The 21,997-nt window shown below is 42.1% G+C and overlaps 1 protein-coding gene across 4 annotated transcripts; it reads left to right on the top strand.

Annotated features, from left to right (window-relative positions):
* The first annotated feature begins 5,428 nt into the window (after positions 1–5,428).
* Positions 5,429–21,178, top strand: NFYB (nuclear transcription factor Y subunit beta). 4 transcript variants are annotated; one of them, XM_079305225.1, is made up of 7 exons: positions 5,429–5,735; positions 13,674–13,767; positions 14,254–14,384; positions 16,165–16,362; positions 18,091–18,172; positions 20,447–20,526; positions 20,737–21,178. In XM_079305225.1, exons 2-7 carry the CDS (start codon positions 13,674–13,676, stop codon positions 20,767–20,769), a joined length of 618 nt encoding a protein of 205 aa, XP_079161351.1. In that variant the 5' UTR covers positions 5,429–5,735; the 3' UTR covers positions 20,770–21,178. The 4 variants fall into 4 exon arrangements, with proteins under 4 accessions (XP_079161351.1, XP_079161350.1, XP_079161352.1 ...); XM_079305224.1 differs by having other exon boundaries at positions 5,433–5,707; XM_079305226.1 differs by lacking the exon at positions 5,429–5,735 and adding an exon at positions 5,986–6,721.
* The last annotated feature ends 819 nt before the right edge of the window (positions 21,179–21,997 follow it).

Here is a 21,997-nt window from a genome sequence, read left to right as displayed (position 1 = left end):
TTTTAGATTTAGTATGAAAATAATGCTGATAATATATTGATGTTTTAGTTGTTACTGAGTTGTATTTACTCTAAATCAAGGACTTTTTGTCTTACCAAGCTCTGGCAGTTAGCAGGGGTACAAGAAGCTGGGGGAAGCACATAGCCAGGACAGCTGCCCTGAGCTTGCCAAAGGGACAATCAAAACCACAGAATGCCATGTTTAGTAAATAAACTATGGGAAGGTGTCCAGAAGCTGACAATGACTGCTTGGGGTCAGGCTGGGCATTGGTGGTGTGCAACTGTGTTGTTCATCACTTGTTTCTCTGGAGTTTTATTCCTCTCTCTCCTTTTCTTTACTGCTACTAATAGTAGTATGATAGCATTTTATTTTAATCATTAAATTGTTCTGATCTCAATCCATGAGGTTTACTTTTTTGTTCAGATTCTCCTCCCAGTTGAGGTGAGAGGGACTGAGCGAACAACTGTGTGGAATTTGCTGACTGGGGTTAAACCATGGCACATGCCAAGCAAAACCGAGTGATCAAACCTGTTAGAGTTGTGCAATTCAGCCACATGGACACAATGTGAGAACTTGGACTTTATGAAAGTAAATTTTCATGATACAGAGGAAAACTTAGTTCTATAGCCCACCAGAGCTCCTGCTCTGTACATCCACTACATCAGTGCTGACAGACTCAGGCTTTCATAACTGTAACTTTATCATCAGAATTGGACTGGGCAAAAGTCCACATTTACTTACTTCCCATCTTCATCCAACGTGCCTTCTGTTCTCCCTCTGCAGTACCCAAAACAGAGCTGTAATGGAACCCAGCTTCCCCACCCCTGGGAAATGTAGGATTTCACTGCATAGCCATTAAGAGGCTGTTTGTCCTCTTGCAGAGAATTAAATAAGACATCTTTGACCATACTTGTACCACTGAGAAATTTCAATCCCACACATAGCTGGTAATAGGGAGAAAATCCAAAACACAACCATAGAATGCAGCTGAATGCTAGTGATATCAAACAAATCTGTGTGAATGACCCTTGCAAATGTGTAATAAATATAGCTATGAACAATTAAAGTTTTCCCAGAGCTACTTAGCTTTTCCATTTTATACTTCATATTACTTGTCATAAGGTTCAAAAAAGCTAATGATTTCAACCTTTGCTATTTAAAATGAGCATTGATTTCTTTTTCTCTTCTGTGTTTTGAGAAGAGACAAAGCCAATGCTAATGGTTTTATCCAGGAGGTTGTAATGGTGCAGTTGCAAAGTGAGCTCTTCTCAGGTTGCATTGCAAAACTGTGTCTTCCTTTTTTGAACACAAAGCAGAGGAGATATTGTTATAGTTTCACCTCCACCTGTTGCTGTATTACTCATGGACAAGTTAGAAGCTTCTGCCAAGGTCTCTTCTAGTCCTTCGAGTAGTTCTGTCTTGCATGTGTACTTTGAAGTTCCTACTGCTTGTGTGGAATGTCTATGCTTAATGTTTTAGACATGTCTTAACATATAAATTACCTGATTACAAATCAGTTCTGTTCCAGCTACCTTTCAAAGGGTTTGCTGCCAGCCACATTTAACCCCACTGTGCTGAGATGAACTAGCAAACATAAACTTCAAGCTGTATCTTTGCTGCTTTGTTTCTTTCACTACCCATTCCACCCATGAAAATAGTAAGCTGGCTTTTCTTTTCCCTAAAGGAACAAGATTTAGGCATTAAGTACAGCCTATCTGTTTTAGCTCCCCCAAGAAATTTTGAAACAGTGGTCAATTTTAATCAAATCTACTTAGTGGAATATGTCTCAATATACTTCTGTGCATCCTGTGAAGGAAAGGCAGTTGAGCAGTAGTGAGGAAAAGGCTCAAAAATGAGTTTAGTTGTCCTCAGGGATTTGCATACAGCTTGATCTCAAGAAGGCTTCAGAAAATAATTTCACTTGTCATTTCTTACCTCTGATACTCCCACCTCTCCTGCTTTCCCAGTATCTAAGCCATTCACAGTTCAGCTCCAGATAGGAAAATAAAGTTGCTACTGATTCAGCAGATGGGGAATTGAGGCACAATATGATTAAAATTCAGACTTTCCCAGGCATTTGTGCACGTCTTAATTGAAATCTGATGGTTTGGATTTACGGTAATTTGCCCAAGGTCATACAAGCATGCAATAGACCTGGGAATTGTATCCAAGTTTGCACTTTGCTCTTTGGACCATACTTCCTAAATGGGACGCAGTAATTTCAGAATTGCACCTGCTCAGCCCCCTCTTTGGTGGAATACCAGTCTGCTGGTCCTCATGTCATGAGCATCAAAGCTAGCTACTCTTCTAGATTTGCCTCTCAGGTGCACTGGCACAGTGCAGATGCTCTATGTGTCTCCCCTTCAGAACTGTGGGATCACACAGCACAAAGGTCACCTGAGCACCCAGCTCCTTCCAAGTGTAGCAGAAATTTTACTGTTAAAGGGGAAATACTATCTATAAGGAAGGCATGCTTAGTTAGTTAAATATCCCACTCTGACTTGATTAATAACCTCTGGATAATTTCTTCTGGATTTCCACATTTCATCTTTTTCAGTTAGCATTGCTTTGCTCTGTAGCAGCTTCAAGTATCTTTTCTCTTGGATTGTTGAATACAAATAAGAACGCTCGTATCTACAAAAACAAACGAAGATAATAAACATTAGAAATATCACTATTGTAGTGTGACCTACTTCCAGTTTATTACATTAAGAATCCCACAGTTTTAAAGACTCTGGAGAAAGTTACACAAACAACTTACCCACCCTACATTCAGTGCTATTCTACAAAAATTGGAATTTCTTATTTCAAACACATATTTTTTCAAATGACAGAGTCCACAGCACAAGTAAGGCACATTTTGGAACAAGCTGATATATCGGTTCTGGTTTAAAGAAGCATACTTGCTCTCCTTAGCCAACACCTACTAAATACAACAGAAGATATCTGAAGATTTTGATTTCCTCACTGAAAATTTTAGGCATGAAATGACAATCTCGGGAGGTAGATCACAGCCTCACAAAATATGGAGCTTGAGAGTACACTTAGCAAAGGAATAAAATAACAAACCAATTGAAGGCTGAGTGGCAAGTGTGTGATACAAATTGTAACTAATGGAAGAACACAAAATAAAATATGTGTGTGTGTGTGTGACAGAAATTGTTACTAATGGAGGAACACAAAATGAAATGTATGTAAATGGCAATACTGGCTGGCATTCCCTGGCTCCAGCTGGCTGGCAATTTAACCACTGAGTGCTGTTCTGTCACCAATAACAGTGAACACTTGTCCCCCACCATGCTGTCCTAAAGAAAGGTGCTGAGTAGAAGTGGATAAGTAGTTTTGCCATTAAAACAACATTGATAAATATCAGTTAAAAAAATCACAGAAGAAACAATATTTTCATTTCAAGTTTGAAAAAAAATGCAGTAGAAAAATCTGAGGGCTGTGTTTTTAAGAAGATTCAAAACCAGCAACTAGCAGCTCAAAAAAAGGGCACTGTCTGCTCTGTGCCCTGAAAAACCTGCACACTGGTCAGCATTCATCTTTCTAATCACTTGTGAAATTCTGGGCTGACATGACAAAATCCACCCAAAGATCTTAAGTCTGCACAGATTAATAGTGTATTGTCATGGCATTGTACTTAGTGAATGTAAGCTATAAAATATATAAAGGGGAAAATACATCGCCTGAGGTCCCACACTTAGTGAATATTCTTGCATTACTTAACATCTTCTGGGCATTAAAAAAAAATTACTAATTACTGCTCATAGTACCCACGAGGCAGCATTAAGCTGCATATAGCATTTGCAGTAAAAACCCATGACCATGCAAAATTCTTCTTGATTGATGTTTCACTTTAAACTCAAAACAATCCAAATACATGGACATTTTGAGTGAAACTAAATCTTTGTGATACATCAAAGCACATGAAACTAATGTTATGTGAAGCCATGTGGAAATGTGTAAGGTTTATTGAGTTCTGCTTTGTGTAAATCCCAGTACCAGAAGAGAGCTAGGAGAGGAGTGTACTGTATTTATCAGATATTAACCAGAAGAGGATGCTAGTAAAAGCTATTGTGAAATGTGAGTTTCACACTAGTTTAGTTAAAATACTAAAGACCCTCATATAATGAAGAATTACTACAGGTTTAAGAACTGCACAAACAAAAAATATTCTTATTAACTCCATTGTGGAGATTGTGTTGGTGGCAGATGAGTGGAATGTCTTTGGCTGCCTTCTGGCTCTTTCTGTGAATGGAGGGACTGGTGGATTATGAAGTGTTTCATATAAATTTTTCATAAGAAAGGTTTATAAATCTCAGTGGAGAAGTCAGTCCAACTAATATCTTCAGTCAGCAGCCCATATTTCTTCAGAACAAAGCCTAAAAGTGGAAGAAAAACGTTCTCTTTAAGCCCTGTATCACCAGGGGGGAAATAATCCTTTTTTGTTTGCATTGAAATTGATCCCCTCACCCAAGGTTCTGTTCCACCAAATGGCTGGTTGGACCTGGCTTCCATGACCCATCCTCCTCCTTCATGGAGCCTCTTCATCAGCCCCTTCTTTCTCAGGCTGCTGAAAATGTAGGAAGTCATGGGGATGTCACCTGTTCTCTCAGGTGGTGATTCTTGATGCAGGTATAGGACAGGCTGGAATGGTTTTAAGGAACCTTCACGATAACGGTGCCTCCTTGCTGACAGCAGGCTGCTGAGAGAACAGGGGGGAGGCCAGGGACAAGGCCAGCGGGACACAGCTGGCCACTCTGCCCCAGCCCCACCTCCCAGGGCAACACGGAGCACCGGGGGACTGGAGCATCTCTTGTGAGGAAAGGCGGGAGGAGCTGGGCCTGTTCATACTCAGGAAGAGATGACTGAGAGGAGGCCTCATCAATGTCCATCAGTATCTGGAGAGAGGGTGCCAGATGATGAAGCCAGGTATTTTTGGCATTAGGACAGGAGACAACGGGCAGAAACTGATGCACAGGAAGTTCCACGGGAACCTGAGCAAGAGATTGTGCACTGTGTGGTGACCACACACTGGGCCAGGTTGCCCAGAGAGACTGGAGTCTCCCTCACTGGAGATATTCCAGAGCCTCCTGGAAGCAATCCTGTGCCCTGTCCTCTAGGATGACCCTGCTTGAGCAGGGAGGCTGGGCCAGCTGACACACTGTGGTCCCTTCCAGCCTGACCCACTTGTGGGTCCGTGAGGCCGAGGCCCCAAGGGAAGAGCTGCCCCCGGTCAGAGGCCCCGCCACACACACCACCAGCAGCAGCAGCACCCTGCGGCACCGAGCCGTGCCAGGGACAGCCCTCGGTGGCGGCCCCGGCCGTGCCGCTGTGCTGTGGCAGGCACAGCCCTCGGTGGCAGGCACAGCCCTCGGTGGCGGCCCCGGCCGTGCCGCTGTGCTGTGGCAGGCACAGCCCTCGGTGGCGGCCCCGGCCGCTGTGCTGTGCCCCGGCCCCGCGCGGGTGGGGCGGGCCCGCGCCCCCGGCCCGGCCGCTCCATAAAGGAGGCGGGCAGGGCCGGCCCGGCGGGAGGGCGCGCGCTGAGGGAAGAGCCGGCGCGAGTGGCGGGGAGGCGGCGCGGAGGGAGGGCAGCCCGGCTGCGGGAAGCGGGGCTCCGCGCTGGGACTGGTTCCTTCGCAGCCATTTTCCGTCCAACCAAACAGCCGATTTGCGGAGGGAGCCAACCAGGGCCGCACTGGAGGTTTGTGCCTGGCTCCGGCCAATGATTGGTAACCGGTTCCACTGCAGGCTCGAATGAAATGTCCGTCTCCCTCCCCGGGCCCCGGCGCTGCCGCCGCGCCGCCGCCGCGGGCACCAGGAAGTGCGGGGCTGCCGCCCCGGGCCCCGCACCGACCGCGCGTCGCTTTGTGCGGCCGGAGCCGCGGGGGCCGCGCGGCCGGGGAGCCGAGCGGGGTGGGCGGGCGGGGAGGGGAGCGGAGCGGGCGGGCGGGCAGGGAGGCGGCGGCGAGGGGGGTGTCGGCAGGGCCGGCGAGGCGGCTGCCCTCCGGTGTCCCGCTCTCTCCGCGGGGCCCTCTCCGCTCCGGCTCCATTTTGCGGCCTAGGCAGGGCTGGGGGACGGCAGGCGGAGCTGCCCCGCGGCCGGCCGGCACCCCGCACCGCCCGGTGAGGAGCGGCGGGCACTCGCGGGGCGCACGGCCTCCCGCCATCCCTCCGTCTCCGCGCCGGCCGCGTTCCGGGGCCGCGGCTTTGTGGCGGCCGCGCCGGGCGGAGGGGGCTCCGCGCTCTTTGTGTCCGCCCGGCCGAGCCCCCTCCCCTCGCCGCGGGAGCGAGGGGCCGGGACCCCCACCACGCCCACGGCCCCTGGCCGGGCCGGGAGCCGGGCAGCGGGGCCACGGCGGCCCGCTCTCTCTTCCCGGTGCCCCCCGCGCCGTTGTCGGGACCGAAATTTCCTGGAAGGTTTGGCGGTATTTTGCAGGGATCGGCAGCGTAGGGCGAGGCTCCGGGTTGCGGTGCCAGTAGCCGGCTGGCCGTGCGGGCGGGAATGCGAGGCCTCGGTGGGCAGCGCGGGTCGCGGCAGAGGCGCCCGGCCGGCCCCGGGCAGCGCGGAAATCGCAGCCAAGGTGACCAACAATAAAGTTGCTGATTAACTGAGGACTCGTCGTCTTGTGCCATTTGTAAACAAGGGGTCACCGCAGACGAGTTACCTCCGGAGCAGAGGTGAGCTGAGTGCCGGGAGGGCTCGGAGGCTGCTGGTGTAAGTAGGAAGGTGTCCCCCGAGCCCCAGCGCTGGCTGCGTTCGCATCACTGAAGGGCATGAAATCGGGAAATGGCATCGATCGGCTCGCAGTGGCACAGACGCAGCTGGGTGGCATCGGTGCTTGTGACACATGGCAGATGGGAGAGAGACGGGACCCTGCCATTATCAATGCCTGCGCAACTTTTCTGTGTGTGGCAGGTGTTCTTGGGCAGGCCTGGGTGTGCTAACCACTGTTCTGCTTCCAGAAGTTATGTAGTTGGTGATTTTGAAGAGTAGTGTCGAGATTATTCACAGACAGTCCTATTGGAAAACAACAAAAAAATTCATGTGTTCTAGTAATTTTTCTGCATGCATATATATATGTGTGTGTGTATATAATATATTCTGCAGTATTGCAGCAGTAGAAAATCAAATAAGTCAACTTTAGCTTTGCCAATTTTTTTGTGGCTTAACCATAAAGATTTTGTTCTGAAAAGAACTTTCAGATAGAAGCTACCTAGTGTGCTTGGCTTGCTTTTGGGCAAAATTATTGATAACATTTCTGGGCAGTGAGGACCACAGAAATCTGGATTTCAGCCCATTCATGGACTCTGTTACATGTAGTAACCATTCCTTGGCATCTTGATAGATGGCAGTTATTGTCAATTAAAAAAAAAATCAGCTTTCTCAAAAGAAGCTCTGGCAAAATGGTAGAAAGAAGGAAAATGACAGGTGCCACTTAGGGCAATATTCAGAGTAGGGCTTTAGTTGGCTTGCAGGAATGGAGAAATGGTGTCTATATATAATCATTAGCATACTGTTCCTAAACAATAAGCTAGCAGTTGCTTTTTTTTTTTTTTTTTTTTTTTTTTTGCTTCTGTGCCATGATGGTTGCAATGTAAAGGCAGGATCCATCTGCAGTTCCTTAGGAGACCCGAGATGGCTCAATCTGAATCATTCTGAGGCCTGCTCTGAGTTGCTTTTGCACTGTGCATTGAGTGAGTGGTTGTACATGGTCTTGGCTGCTGGAATTTACAGCTATGGCATTGGGAGAAGTTTGGAGCACTGGGTGTTACTCTTTCAGACTTCAGAGTTTGACAGTCACAGCAGTTGATAGCTTAACTCTTATTTGTGGTAATAATTGCATGAAGGGAGGCAATGCTCAGGAATTGAATGACAAGGAATATTTAAAATAACATCAAGATATGAAACATTAAACACTGAAACTTAGCAAGTCTGATACATTGTTTTGTCTACATTTAAAAAATGTTTGCAAGGTTCTTCCTTTAGTGTTTTCAAATGTAAATCTATTGGCAGTCCACCTTCAAAGTTTTGCTTAGATACTGAGTTTTGCAGTAGTGTTTTAAAGAAACAGTATTTGGAAATTGATGTTTGAGTGACAGGATGTTTGTAAAAAGAGCAAAACATGACCATATAAATGCATACTAAACAACGTGGGTAAATAGCATCAGTAGAGTAAAAACAGGTGTCAGTAAATTCAGAAGTTTTTGTTAAAAGTATTGTATTTGTATAACTCTTACTTGCCCTGCTGCTTGAGAGAAAAAAAGCTACTTGGTATACTTGAGTTACTACCTCAACAGCAGAAAAATAACCTACTTGAAAATGTTATCAAACTTCTAAAAGGAGAAATGATTCATGGATTGTTGCTTTAATAAACAGTGAAGGTTTGTTTTTCACAAAAATACTAGAAAATCATAAAATATTTATTATTGAAAGGCAATATGGGGATTTTGGTTATGTTGCTGAAGGAAGGAGGTGCTGGTGCAGCATGTTCAACGCTGCTTTCCTCTTCCAGCTTCTGCATAAGCAACTAAATTGCTCCATTCCTCTGCTCATCTTGTTTATTTTCTCCTCCAGCTTGTCTCTTCTACTGCCAAAAAAAAGACTGCATGGAAACTCAGTTTCTCCTGCTTGCTCTGTATCACTGGCCTGTTCCTTCTTGATGTGAAAATGCATGAGGATTTAGTCCAGCCATATATGTTGGAGCTAACAGTGCCTGTGGATGTTAGCCAACCACAGCTGGGACTGTGGGGGGATCCTGTAGTCAGTGGCACTGGGGCTTGTAAGATGAGACACGAAGCTGATAGACTGTGACATGGAGTGGGAAGGTGGAAAGGTGGCAATGCCCTCTTTGGATTTCATAAGGGAAAGTTTCCTCCCTGTGGGCCAGGGGAAAGATCCTGGTACAGCCCAGTTGCTAATGAGCCTTGGTGACACTGTCTAATCCTTTCAGCATCAGTCTGCTTTTCCCAGTGTTATTCTGCTGTGAGGGAAAACACTGAATGCAAGAGATTAGAGAAGCTTGAGATGGAGAGAGTGCAGCATCTGGTTTTGTTTTAGCTATGGGCTAAGGTGTTTAGCATTGTATTTTTGTGTTTCTGCTGGAACACTGTCCTGTGAATGCATTCATCAGTTGGTATTTCTTACTGCAGGTGGGAATTCAGTGTAAAGTTAGGATCCCCAGAAGTCACTGGAAAAATAAAAGAAAATTGAAGGTGTATTTTCAATTGCAAAATCTTTCTGCTTAACAGGAGAGGGTGCAGAAAGGTCAAATAAAACCTTTGTGTCTCTGCTGTTTTGTACATAACTTTGCATCTCTCATGATAAGGTGTGGCAAAATGAATTATGTAGCTATTACCCACAGCTTTAGGTATTGTTTCTGTCCTGCTTCTTTGGCAGACATGACTGCATGGAATGTATACCAAGTGCTTCAGTTCATTGCATATTTTCTACTGCCCTTCTTGTAGGGTAGCAGTTTTGGGAGACAGTGTGAATAAATTCCACATAAAATACTTAAATCACAAGGGGCCTTTGGTTTCCGTTCAGGAGGGCAGTTTGGAAATCATTGCCGGATAAATTCCCTGTTCTGAAAACAAAAATCTTCAAATTTTTCTTCTTTGTTTTTCTTTTTATACTGATATAAGCTTTAGTCACTTCTGAGTTTGGGCTTGCATTCTTCTTTAGTTACTGTTTAGCTGAGCCACTGATACTGACTGTGCTCTTAAGAGAGCTTATAAGATTAAACAGGCTGCAAGATTTACTTTGAGATACTGGTGTTTTATTAGTTTAGTATAGATATATTACAGGAACAGTCTGGATTGTGGGTAGGTGACGGGAGTAAATTTTTTTTAAGCATCCTCCAGAATATTTATACCAGATGTCAGTGTAAACGTGTATGTTCATTCACTTACATCTCATCACTGAACCTTCTTTCCCCTTGAAATGTTTCTGTTTTAACATGTTAATTTCCATGCATCAAGTAGTTTGTAGATCCCTAATAATACTCTTTTTTTTTTTTTTTTTTATTAGAGATGGAAAAACCAAAGAGAAAACCACTAATAGAAAACATTGTGCTGCTGCTCTGTATTCAGGTTTTTCTTTTGCAGTGTAGTGCTGTCTGTCCTGTATTTGTTTACTCTCCCTAGTTGTTGATAAAATCAGACAGTGGCATGGTCATTTTAGAGACTGACATGTCACTTCTGATGTGCTTAGCTCTCAGTCTTGATTCAGTCCATGTGTATGCATGGAGCAGCTTCAGTGTCCTCCTAGGATAAGATGATGGTAATGTACAACCTGTAGTGATTGTTTCCTGAATTCTGCCCAGCACTTGCTGCTGGAGGGGACTGAGGAGTTGGAAGCCCTCCATTGTACAATTTGGCAGCCACACAAAGGTAGAAGATGGTTTTGTATTAAAAGGCATTGCAATGTTTCCATGCTGAAACTGCCATGCAAATGTGATGTATAATCTGCAAATGGCTACTTTTCTTTAAAGCAAGTTGTAACAGCTCTGTGGTCTAAAGCAAAATCTGAGAGGAGAGTTTTTGCCCACCTGAACCTTTTAGGAATAGATCTCCCAGGATTTTGCCTGTTCTAGCATCTACTTCCATCTAAAGTAGTAGGCCTTCCTACTAAATGGATCAATGTAAGTACTGTTGGCCTTTTTAGTCTCCCAGTGACTGCAGTTAGTGTAGGCAAGGTGTTGTTTCTATGCTACACTGGACTGCTTCCTTTCCAGAGCAAATTCAGGGACACAGAATATAGTTTGTGTCATGGTTTTGGAGGGGTTTTATTGGTTGTTTGGGGTTTTTGTTTGTTTATTTAAAGGAGGAGGATTAATTAGCAATAGTGTAGTAAGAACAGTGTTTTCTCATTTTCTGAACATTGTATGTATTATAGAACTTGTGCTGAGCTTGACAATCGGATCATGTGGTGATTGACTGGTGTTTTGGACATCTGAAATGAAAACTGTCATGTGTGAGTGTGTAACTGCTCATTATGAGATGACTGGGATAGCAGTGGTCACATTTCCCTGCAAGGTCATGTTTGTCATCCATTGGGCTCAAAGAAATACTAGTAGGGTGACTTGGATGGCATATTAATTACAGTTGCTATATTCAGATGCCTGGATCTGGATTTGAATTGAGTGACAACTCTGGCTGAAGTTCTTCCATCAACTTACTTGGATCGAATTGGTGTGCTGAGATCCACTGCCTCCCTCACTGTGAGATCAGCTGGGCAGGAGGAAGCTCGTGGGGCAGCTGGGCAGGCTCTCTCTGTGGTGGCCTTCAAAATGTGGCTGGAGAAAACCCTGAGTGCTCTGCTCTCAGCTTAGAGCTGACCCTGCTCTTAGCAGGGGTTGGAGTAGAGACCTCCTATGGCCACTTTCAGCATGAATTATCCTGTAGTCCTGGATCAGGACGTGGTTGTGCTGAACATTATGCAGAAGGGTGTTAGTGCTGTCTCTAATCCCCTGTCCCAAGGTTGTCCTGGCAGCTAAAAATCTTTTTTCAAGTAATACCGAGTTGTAATACAATTTCAGTTGATGTTAAGCTGTCAGTGCCTGTTTTCTTTACCTGAGTCAGATCTGCCTTTTTCTTTTGCAAGCCTTTTCCTGTCAATTTTGCTAATCACTATTTTGGATTCATAGTGCTGATAAATGTCCACCCAAATTTCCACTAATTGTGAAATAATACATCTTGTAAGTAGATCTGGAAATGTGCACACAGAAAAGAATAGAAGCAAAGGGAATTACCTTGAGGATGCATTAGTCTAATATGACCAAAACTGTCTGTAGATGCAGCAGAGGTTTGAAAGAGATTCAAACAGGAATTGTCTTTTGAAGGCAAGATGGGCTAATGAAAGCAAGATATTAGTGTTGCTGGGTCTTGGCAGTAAAGATTCAGATGGAGTAGCCTGGAGGAGAGGTGAGCAGAAACCAGCTAGTTATCACATGATGGAAGAAATTTAAAGAATATTGCAACCCTGGAGGAAGGAAGTATATTAGAAGAAATGTTTCACTGAAGTCTGAAAAAAGATAGGAAAAGAAAGATCAAGGTATTTAAAATACCATGTATTGGGGCTGAGTAAAGATTGTTGAGATCCTGAATTAAATTCTAGTAGGGGTCAGAGAGCTGAAACTGAGAACAAGACTACCAGAAGATCCTAACTTAATTTTGGAGGTAGCTTTTGGAATTTACCAGCCTACAATTTTAATTGTTTCAAAGTGCAGAAGGAAGAGAGGCACGATTCTCTTAATGATATCTGCTGTCAGGTGATCATGATATGCAGGATTGGGATATCCTTGCATTGTCATTACAGCAAACTGAGTGAGCAAAGTGCAGACCCTTTGGGAGATTGAAAAGCAAAGTTAAATCTCCCAACAAGGAGTTTGGGAAATGTGGACAAAGTGAATTTAATGTGAAGGTTGGCACATGGAAGGCTAGTGCCTAAAATACTGCCCTTTTTTGGGGTAGAGCTGCTGTGTAAGAAGTGAAGCTGATTTCCAAAAGCCCAGCGAAAGGGACTTGAAGTTCTTCATAAGAGTGTGTGTAATTTTCTGTACAATGAAGAAGACTGGAAGAGTCTTTTTCTCTTGAGCAGCTCCTAAGGCTCCATCCAGCTGTTTTTGGAATGCAAGCAGCATTCATGTTATTTGTGTGTCTGTGGCCAAGTGTAACACCAGACGTTGCTTGAAGGTTTCAAAGTGAAACCCAGCCCTGTGCCACAAGCAAAGTGCAGATTAGTGAGAGGTTAAATGCTCATATTTCTGGGTAGGTGTAAAAGTAGTACAACATTGCGTCTCCCTCCCTCCTTCCCTCCCTCTTCAGACTAATGGGTGTGCAAAAAAGTGAGCTCTGTGGTCTCACTGGCAACAAGCATCTGATCTTTCAGACACCAAGGTACCCACACAGTGGCTGTGGGATCAGTGAGTGAAGTCAGCTGGGTTCTGCCTCCCCAGGGGCTCTGTGTGTCAGTAAGAAGGAGGAAAGTACAGGCTCTTTTGGCTTCCCTTTCTGTCCTGGCATTTAAATTGCCTATTAAACTGTGACTGCCCCCATCTACAAAGCCTCATGAAGAAGTCCTGTTGTTGGCCACCACATCAGAACATCAAGAGAAGAGCACCTAAGGATGCTCAGAGAGTGAGGCAGGGCAGGACCAGGGAATGCTAAAACATGACTCAGAAGGCCAATAGCAGTAACTGGTGTCTCAGGGAGGATGAGGATGAAGAGCTGGTCCCGGAGTCTGGCTAGAAGTTTGTCAGTGGGCTTGACAAACCAACATGGAGGGTAAAGGTGAGTGAAGGATGCACTCTGTGTAGTAAAGCATTCTGTGAACAGGAGGCTATAGTGTTTTGAGGGTTGTTCAGAGACACCTTACATGTTTTGGTCAAACTCTCACATGAGCTATCTATGTGCTACATGAACCAAATGATTCTGTGCATGGCCTGTGCCTCTGGCTGAATTTTTTGGGGAGACTCACAAAGCAGTTGAAGTATTCCCAATGTCAGTAAAACTCAGAAATGATAGTGAGAATGTTGTTCTCCAATTGCAAAATATTTATGGTATATATAAATTGATCACATAGTTTGATTAATGTGCTGGGTTTGAGTAATAGCTGCACTTAGTCATGTAACAATCACACCTGAAAGATTTCCTTCTTCTGTTTGTAGATGGATGGTGACAGCTCCACAACAGATGCTTCTCAGTTAGGAATTGCTGGAGATTATATTGGTGGCAGTCACTATGTGATACAGCCTCACGATGGTAAGAAATGAGAAACTCAATACTACTACTGCTCTGCTTATGTGTGTATACATATATTTTCTTCCAGTTCTTGTATCATTCTCTGCTGTTTGCTCTCAGGCTAAGAATGTGCCATTGTTTTCATAGTGCCTCACTGTATAAAGCATTTTTTTTGCAATCTGAAAAGGGAAGGTTGGATTTTTTGATGTTGGCACAGGAACCTTGAGGGGATGACAAAAAAATTGACATTCTAGGAAGCAGTTTGTATTTTGACATGGCATTAAGAATGGTTGGGCATCAGGAGTCGTGTACACTTCTGTGCATAATGTGATAAAATGCTATCTTTATAAAGGTGCCCTGATGTTGTATCTATTTTTAAGATTATTTCTATAATGTTAACACACTGTGCTTCAAAAGATCTTCATCCTTTGCTGTAATGTTTTCAACTGAATTACTGCCTGCTGTCTATCAAATATAATTTCTGTTAACTTTTCTTCATTTCATTAGACACAGAAGACAGCATGAATGATCACGAAGATACAAATGGCTCAAAAGAGAGTTTTAGAGAACAAGATATATATCTTCCAATTGCAAATGTGGCAAGAATAATGAAAAATGCCATACCCCAAACAGGAAAGGTAATACTGTTGTCTGGTAAAGAAAATGTGTTAATGAGTTTTATTCCTTCCCCTCAGTGAACTTGAGCTGATTAGAATAACATATTTTTCCAAATGGTGCTGTTTTACTGTAGAAAAGCATTATAAAAGGAAAGGGGAAAAAAAACTCGGGAACAGGAGGTGATTGAGGCCAAGTCCATTTTTCTTGTATTTCTGAAAGCTTTTAGTAACTGCTGTAATTAGAGCATCCAGAACTATTCTTCATAAGGCATTTAAGAGCTTCCTTTTACTAAGATGGGTTCTCTGACATTGTTGTAAAGGATCTAATGACAATCCCTAAGAATATTTTCTGTGCAATTCTCTTGAAAGACTTAGTCTGCTTTCTTTGAGGTGCATAAAATTTGGAATAAGTGAATAATTTTGGCTGAAATAGAAATCCACTGCTCATCCTGAAGGAAGGAGAATGGTTAACCTTCCATATCCCAAATATTCACATACTCAAATGCCAGTGACCTAAGAAGTCTGCATTATACCGTGGAGCAGATAAGGTCAGATATGTAAAGCCTTATTTATTTCTTACTTCTAAGAATAGACTTTTTAATCCATTCTGCTGAGCTGGTGATTGTATAAGTGTTTCATCATTCTACCTGTTCATCTTAAACCTTTGCAGGGCTCCTTTGACTTGCTGTTTCTCTATTGTATTCCAATACATTTCCAGCCACAGTAAATTTTCCTTTAGCTAGAACTGACCTCTATTTTTGGAGATCACTCTAAATAGAAGCAAGACATAATTTACTTGCATCTGCTTGTATTTTCGTAGTGTTCAGGGCTTTCTGGAGATCTGGATGCTACATTTATAACTTTGCTGTGAAAAACTCTACCCTAGTCCATATTGTCATAAATTTTTAGTGATCAAGATGAGATTTTTCTCAAGAATTTAGCATATGGGATGTAGAGCTATCTTGAAAAATCAGGATGATTTTTTGTGAAAAACTGCAAGGGAAGCTGCTGGCTGATGACTTCTGAAAATCTCACCCCATGTGTCTGAAAATACCAGAGGAGCTAGTGAAGACTGCACACAGTTACTGCTTCAATTTTTTAGCTTCTTTTAATTTGAAGAATAATAATCTTATTCATAACAATCTTTTTGTTGACTCCTGTCAGCTTCCCAAGTAATCATGAGTAATACTTGGTGTAATTGTAAGTCAGTTAAATGACTTTTGTCTGGCTGAAAACTGTAATCAAATTTACTTATTTCATTCTTGCTAGGGGCCTATGTTTCTTCATTTGAATTCTCATTTGCTAGGTTTATACCAGAATACTAAAGTATTCTAAAGCATTAGAAAAGGTTGCTGCTAGGTGTAAATTCTAGTCCTTGAATCTGGGCAGGATAAAAATTGCTGAATATGTGGCAATGTACTGCATTGGTGTTGGAACTACCAAGCCTCTTAAAAAGAAGGGAAAGTGGACTGTGACATTGTAATGAGCAGGTTTGAGGAGATATAGGTGAGCAAAGCAAGAAGCATCTGTGTGTAAAAGCTTGTACAGAACTTAGGACTTCAGGAGATCCTGGCAGCTGTTTCAAATAGTAAAACATGGGTACAACCACATTGAAGCTGGTGTTATGTAGAGCAGTGAGGACATCCAGTGGTTCACAGTGCAGGTGTTGCCTAAATGGCTATTATCATTGGGTTTGGGATGTTTCCTCTATTATCTGATGTATTCCTTGGGGAATTTTTGGTGAGTTTTTTTGAAGTCTTACATTTTCATTAATGATTTTGTGATACTTTTTCCTTACTAGATTGCTAAGGACGCAAAAGAATGTGTACAAGAGTGTGTAAGTGAATTTATCAGCTTTATAACATCAGAAGCAAGTGAGAGGTGTCATCAAGAGAAAAGAAAGACCATCAATGGAGAGGATATTCTCTTTGCCATGTCTACCTTGGGGTTCGATAGCTATGTTGAACCTTTGAAGTTATACCTCCAAAAATTCAGAGAGGTTGGTATATATGGATATTTCCCTATTTATTTAACCTGGTTGTGTTTGCCCTTAGCTCTCTGTTGTAATTGTATAATGGGTAACTTGCACAGTATTTTGCAGCTCTTGGTCAGGGAGTAATGTAATGTTTAAAAGCATTCTAGAGGATGTCAAGGGAAAAAGGAGGAAGTAAGCATTTTGATTAGACTTGCTGATTCAGAGTAGTTAAAGCTTTCAGCTGAATAAATTCTCTAATATATTGGTGGTAGTAAATTGCTCTGCTCTTTAAAGGTGCTTATTAAGAATATTTAATTCGATCTTTAGGTTCAATCAATATGTACTGACTGCATCCTCTGAAGAACTAACCTAATGCCTATTGTTTGGACTTTGAATCTGCAAAAGAAAAAACTGTCTTTCTCATGCTGGAATAATGATTCACATGGAAGACTATCTGCTTCAATGGGGTTTTTTAAATTACTTTTTTAGCCTGTCCATCAGTTTGCTTTTGATGCTTAGTATATGCTAGGTATGTGATCCAAACAGTTTAATTTATTCCTTTTCTAGAAGAAAATTACTTTCTTCCTTTTAGGAATTTAGACCTTTGCAAAAAGGAAGTTGCTTCTGCTTGGGTTTTTTGTTCTGGTCTGCTTCTCCCTGTCTAATTTGGAAGTACAGTAGATAAGGATGCTCTTCAGAGTTTCTTTGTTTTATAAACCTGAGATAGTTTTAGGTCAGACTAGCTAATGATACTTGTTTTGCTGACAGCACTTGAAGCTTCCCCTTCCCAGAAGGTCATTGGCTTGATAAATGAGTAACAGGAGGTGTAATATAAAGTTGGAGTAGTGCTGTGTGCTGTCTTTTCTAGTTCTGTGTAGCAGTTGCACATGCTGTAATAGTGCTCTATGTGCTTTTCTTAAAAAGACAAGTATTGCCTAACTAGTTCAAGTTCCTACCAAGTAAGTCTGAAGTGGGTCTGTGCTACTTTCATTCTGAATTGACTATGTTTGCAAATTATAGATGCTGTGGTAGCAGAGTAGTTGGATTGGGTTTTAATTGCATGGATGGGTTAAATGGCTTTGCTCATCAGTTTTAAATCTCCATTCCAGCAAGGATGTCATCAGGGTGAAATACTTCTGTTTTGTAACTGAGCATTTTGTCTGCAGCAAGCAGTTGCAGAGAATCTTTTTTTATGCCCACATTATTTTTCTATATGTTCTTATATAATAGCATAGAGCATCAAACTTTAAACTTGTAAAACTGCAGGCAGATGACTGGGGGCCTTGGCTTTCTGTGCTGCTATCCTTTCTGGCTGTAGTCCTTGATGTGGGAGAAGAAATTCCACATCTTGATTTTAAATGTCAGCTCTTAGTTTATGGTGATGGTGCTTGTGTGTGGTTGGTAAGCAAATGTTGCACATTCTTGGTAGGTGAGATTCTGTGATTTCTTGTACATGCTCCTTCTGGATTACCACAAATTTTGAACTTTCTGCAGAAGGTGAAAAGCCCTTCTTAGAATCACACAGTCCTAGTTTGCCAAATTTTTGTTTCAGAAGTATGGCCAAGATGAAAAATACTCATGTAATATGCACATTCTCAAATGCCATAGAGTTTTACAGGTCTTGGGATTTCAAGCTCCAGCTGTTGCACTGTGACTCTTCTGCAAGTTTCAAGCCACAGCTAGAGCTTCTGGGGTTTTGAAAAAACAAATCTCAAGCTTTTTTTCTGCTTTTTTTGTGCTCTCTCTTCTTAGGCAATGAAAGGAGAAAAGGGAATTGGGGGAACAGTTACAACTGCAGACGGTCTAAGTGAGGAGCTCACAGAAGAAGCATTTAGTGAGTAATACTTTTTAATTTATTATTACTACAGCTTTTATGAAAAGAGTGCTTCCATCAGGCATCAGCATTCCTACTTGAGGAGTATATTCTGGACTAGTAATAGCTCAGGTCAATTGTGGAAAATTTATAAATATATATATTAGTGCTACTATTTTTTTCTACACTTAAACACAGATTGTAACATAAAGTGCAAAACTTTTTATTCTTTTTTTCCTCAGTAGCTACACATTTAGGCTCCATTCATTCTACTTGCAAGACTGTGGGGGCAAAAAAGTAACATGAACTCTTCTTGATGACTCGAGGAGCTCATCTTTTGAGAAATGAGGCAGAAAGGAAAATCATCTTTGATTCTGAAGAACTTAATATTTCTTACATTTGAAATAATGCAGATTGGCAGTTAGAAGGTGTAAGGTGAGGAATATTAGTGCACACAGTGTAGTTTTTCTTCCTTTTACTATGGAGTAAAGTCTGACAGTTCTGGGATTTGCACTGAGTTTGTTGGTGCTTATTCTTGCACGAAGTCTCCACTTTGGATTTTAAATGTCATGGGCTGGTTATGTTCTTCATAAGGGTGGTTACAAGAGGGATTAGGAAGCACAACTCTAGTCATATCTACTGACAAGATTTAGTTTTTAAGTATGTGATAAATCTGTCTAAAATCACTGCTAAACTACTGAACTAGCAAAAATTCAAAGCCTGAGGACTAAAATGACCTATTCAGGACTGGAAATACAGTTTGCTCTGTTTGACTTGGGCTACATAAAACAGTGCAGATTCGTTTGGTCTCTTCTAGTCTGGAAGAGGAGCTTCCAAAACTGGCTGGAAATTAAGAATCTAAATCCAAATATTGCAAGGGACCTTGCAATATTTTGATTCTTAATTTCCAGATCTAGGAGCCTCAGAGTGTTCTATGGAAAATCTTTAGGTTGCTGTGACTTGAAAAGAGCAACTTTAGAAATGTCCTGGCAGAATTAAGGATGCAAAGGTAATATTGCAGTAGTAGAGGAAAGTAAAATAAAAAAGTAAATAATTGATCATGTCAAGCCTGCAGGTATTTTTTTCCACGGGGGCAGCTATAGGTCTGTCTGGAATGAATGATGGTGTCACTGCAGCAATAGTAGTGATAGTTGTGCTTCTGTGACATAGCTCTCAGCTCTTTGTGGTGACCTCATGCCAGAGCTGGGTCAGGGACTCTCCATTAAGCTCTGTTGGATGTGGAACATGCACATTGAAGGGCAGTAAATTTTGGACCTGCCAGAGCCACTCTCACTATGATCTTAATGCATCTCTTAGGCTGCAACTGAAGCAATTGAAAATTTGTTCAATGAAGGAGGAAGAAAAAAACAAAGACAACAACCCAAATCATCCAACCAACCAAAAATCTAATTGCAAAACCCTCAAGCATCAGCTTTCAGATGAAAACTGTTAGGATTATGCTGTGCTTTCAGAATTTGCATTGGTTATGCATCTTGTTTATACTTAGTAACTGAAAGAACAAATCCCCATTGTTTGTGTCCTAGGGGAAAATGTGCTGCAGTGACTTAACCTCCAATTTAAGAGTTTTGCTGCTTTGCTTCCAAATAGCAGTTGTAAGGCACCTTCCCTGAATGTGAGAGCTCAACACACACGTTGTGAAGGTTCACCTGGGAGCATCCCTCCCTGTGTTTTATCTCAGTACCTCTTTTTACTCCTTTTGTTGGCCACCTCTGTGAAATCAGAGCTCATGTGTGTGCCCTGAAGGACATGCTGAAGTCCACCAGTGCAATATCTGTCTCTGGCAGCACCTTTTTTATTTTGTCATTGCCTGTTCCTCTCTTCTGCCTTCCATGGGGCTTCTGTATTGTGGAGTTCCTGATGGATCCCAGTTTATAAAGCAGTACAGTGATTTGAGTTCCTCCCCCATGGCTATGCTCAGGGGCTAACTTTGTGTTTAAACAAAGCCTACTGAATTCTCCTGATTTCTCGGGATACTGAGCACTGGAGATGGCCTTTTCAGTGGTCAGGGTGGTGAGCTCCCCTGCATTTCCCTGTATACAGGTGGGACATTCTGTTTACTCCAAGCAAAATTAAGTTGGATTTCCTGTTTCTTCAGGATGGAAATAAACTTGTTCACTTGTAACACTTGGTAACAAGTGACTGGTAGCTCAGGAGATTAATTGCTCTGAATTCCTGGAGTGGACCACAATTATTTGATGGTGACAGACACATCAAACAAGGTTCTGTGTATTGAGCAGTTCCTGCCTAACGTTTTTGAAATGCTCTTTCTTTCAGCTAATCAGTTGCCAGCAGGCTTAATAACCACAGATGGCCAACAGCAGAATGTTATGGTCTACACAACATCATATCAACAGGTATGATCCTGTCCCCTACTCTCCCTTCTCCTGGTAAAATCCAAATACTGGTTCAGCTGCTCTGTTCTCAGAGATGAGAATTAATTACATTTAGTCCTTTGGTGGTGGCTGTCATGCCACTCCAACAATGAGAACTCATGGCTGCTGTGAACTGCTCTGCAGCTTCAGAAAAGATGCAGTGGAATGTAAGCTTGCATTTTTTTACTCTAGATCTCTGGTGTTCAACAAATTCAGTTCTCATGATTTTGAAGAAAACTTTCCATCTGGGAACATGAGACGGAAAACCTGTGCAACTCTAACGAAGAGGCAGTTTTAATGACTGGTGAAGAGATTTATCTCTTTGTATATTAAATAGCTGTAATGTAGCTACCAGAGGCTTGACTAATTGAGGTGTGAGTTCTGACTCAAATCTTTTTCATGATGATTTTAAAGAAATAATTGGATTTTAAAGGTATTAAAGTATTTTTGTTTTGTACAAGAGTTTGTTGCTCTGTATAACTCCTGTATGCATTGTATATTGCAATTTATTACTGTCAGAGATTTGTAGACAGTTTCTTATTTTCATATTGAATCATGTTACTTTTGTAATTCAGGTAAACAGCTGGGTTAATTCATGTTTACCCTTTGAATAAAATTGTAAGGGTAAAGTTCATTTTTGAATGCAAGTTGCCTTTATTATAAAGATTGAGTTAGTCTTGGTTATGTAACTTGTCTTGCATGACAACTTCAACTAACTTTACATGTCAGCTTATTTATTGAAATTTTGAAAGGGACTTTTTCCTCATGAAACTAGCAGCTCAAGAGAATTGCTACACTTGTTTTTTCTAATGTAACTTCTGAATTAAAGGTTAATCAAAACCAATGAATGCTCTACTACATTTAGAGGTTTAGAGCTTATCAACAGTGTTAATGAAAGCACTGACTGTGCGATGCAGGTATTATGTTGGGTTTTTTTTGTTTTTTTTTTCAGTTCCATTAACTCCTTAGACTTACTTTGATATTTTTAAGGTAGTCTTTCTGCTATTGAAATAACTCTTCCTTTTTATGTACGGCTTTTAGAATCCCAAACTTAGAAATCCAAGGGTAGGGGGGATTTTATAGTCCTTGTGGTAAAAGATCTCATTTTAACTTTTTACTGAAATGTTTTAATGTTTCTTGTGAGCCTGTGGGAACTCAAAAGTGGTTGTGACTTTGTGTCCAGGCTGAGTGTGCTGTGTGAGTGAGTGTGTGTGCACGAGTGGCTGAACAAGTGATACAAGTCTGAAATGGAAGACAGACTTCAGGTTTGCTGTCTCTTTCCTGGTTTTGCAATAAACTCTACCTAGGCAATGTAATTCTGTATATTTAGTGAGCTGTTCTTGGTAACATTGCTGTTTCTTTAATGATTGGGTGGGTAATTTTGTTGCCATGTCTTAGCCTATTAGGAAAGGGGTGGGGGTTTTAGTAATATCAGACTGAATTTTGGGACCTC

This window comes from Erithacus rubecula, assembly GCF_903797595.1.
Source record: "Erithacus rubecula genome assembly, chromosome: 4".
NCBI classification, from domain to species: Eukaryota; Metazoa; Chordata; class Aves; order Passeriformes; family Muscicapidae; genus Erithacus; species Erithacus rubecula.
This window is presented reverse-complemented; position numbering and strand designations above follow the sequence as displayed.

Coding starts and splice junctions, on each gene's coding strand:
- NFYB (XM_079305225.1), top strand. CDS start 13,674: ATGGATGGTGACAGCTCCACAACAGATGCTTCTCAGTTAGGAATTGCT. Junction 13,768..14,253: donor TGTGATACAGCCTCACGATG/GTAAGAAATGAG, acceptor TCATTTCATTAG/ACACAGAAGACAGCATGAAT. Junction 18,173..20,446: donor GCTCACAGAAGAAGCATTTA/GTGAGTAATACT, acceptor TCTTTCTTTCAG/CTAATCAGTTGCCAGCAGGC.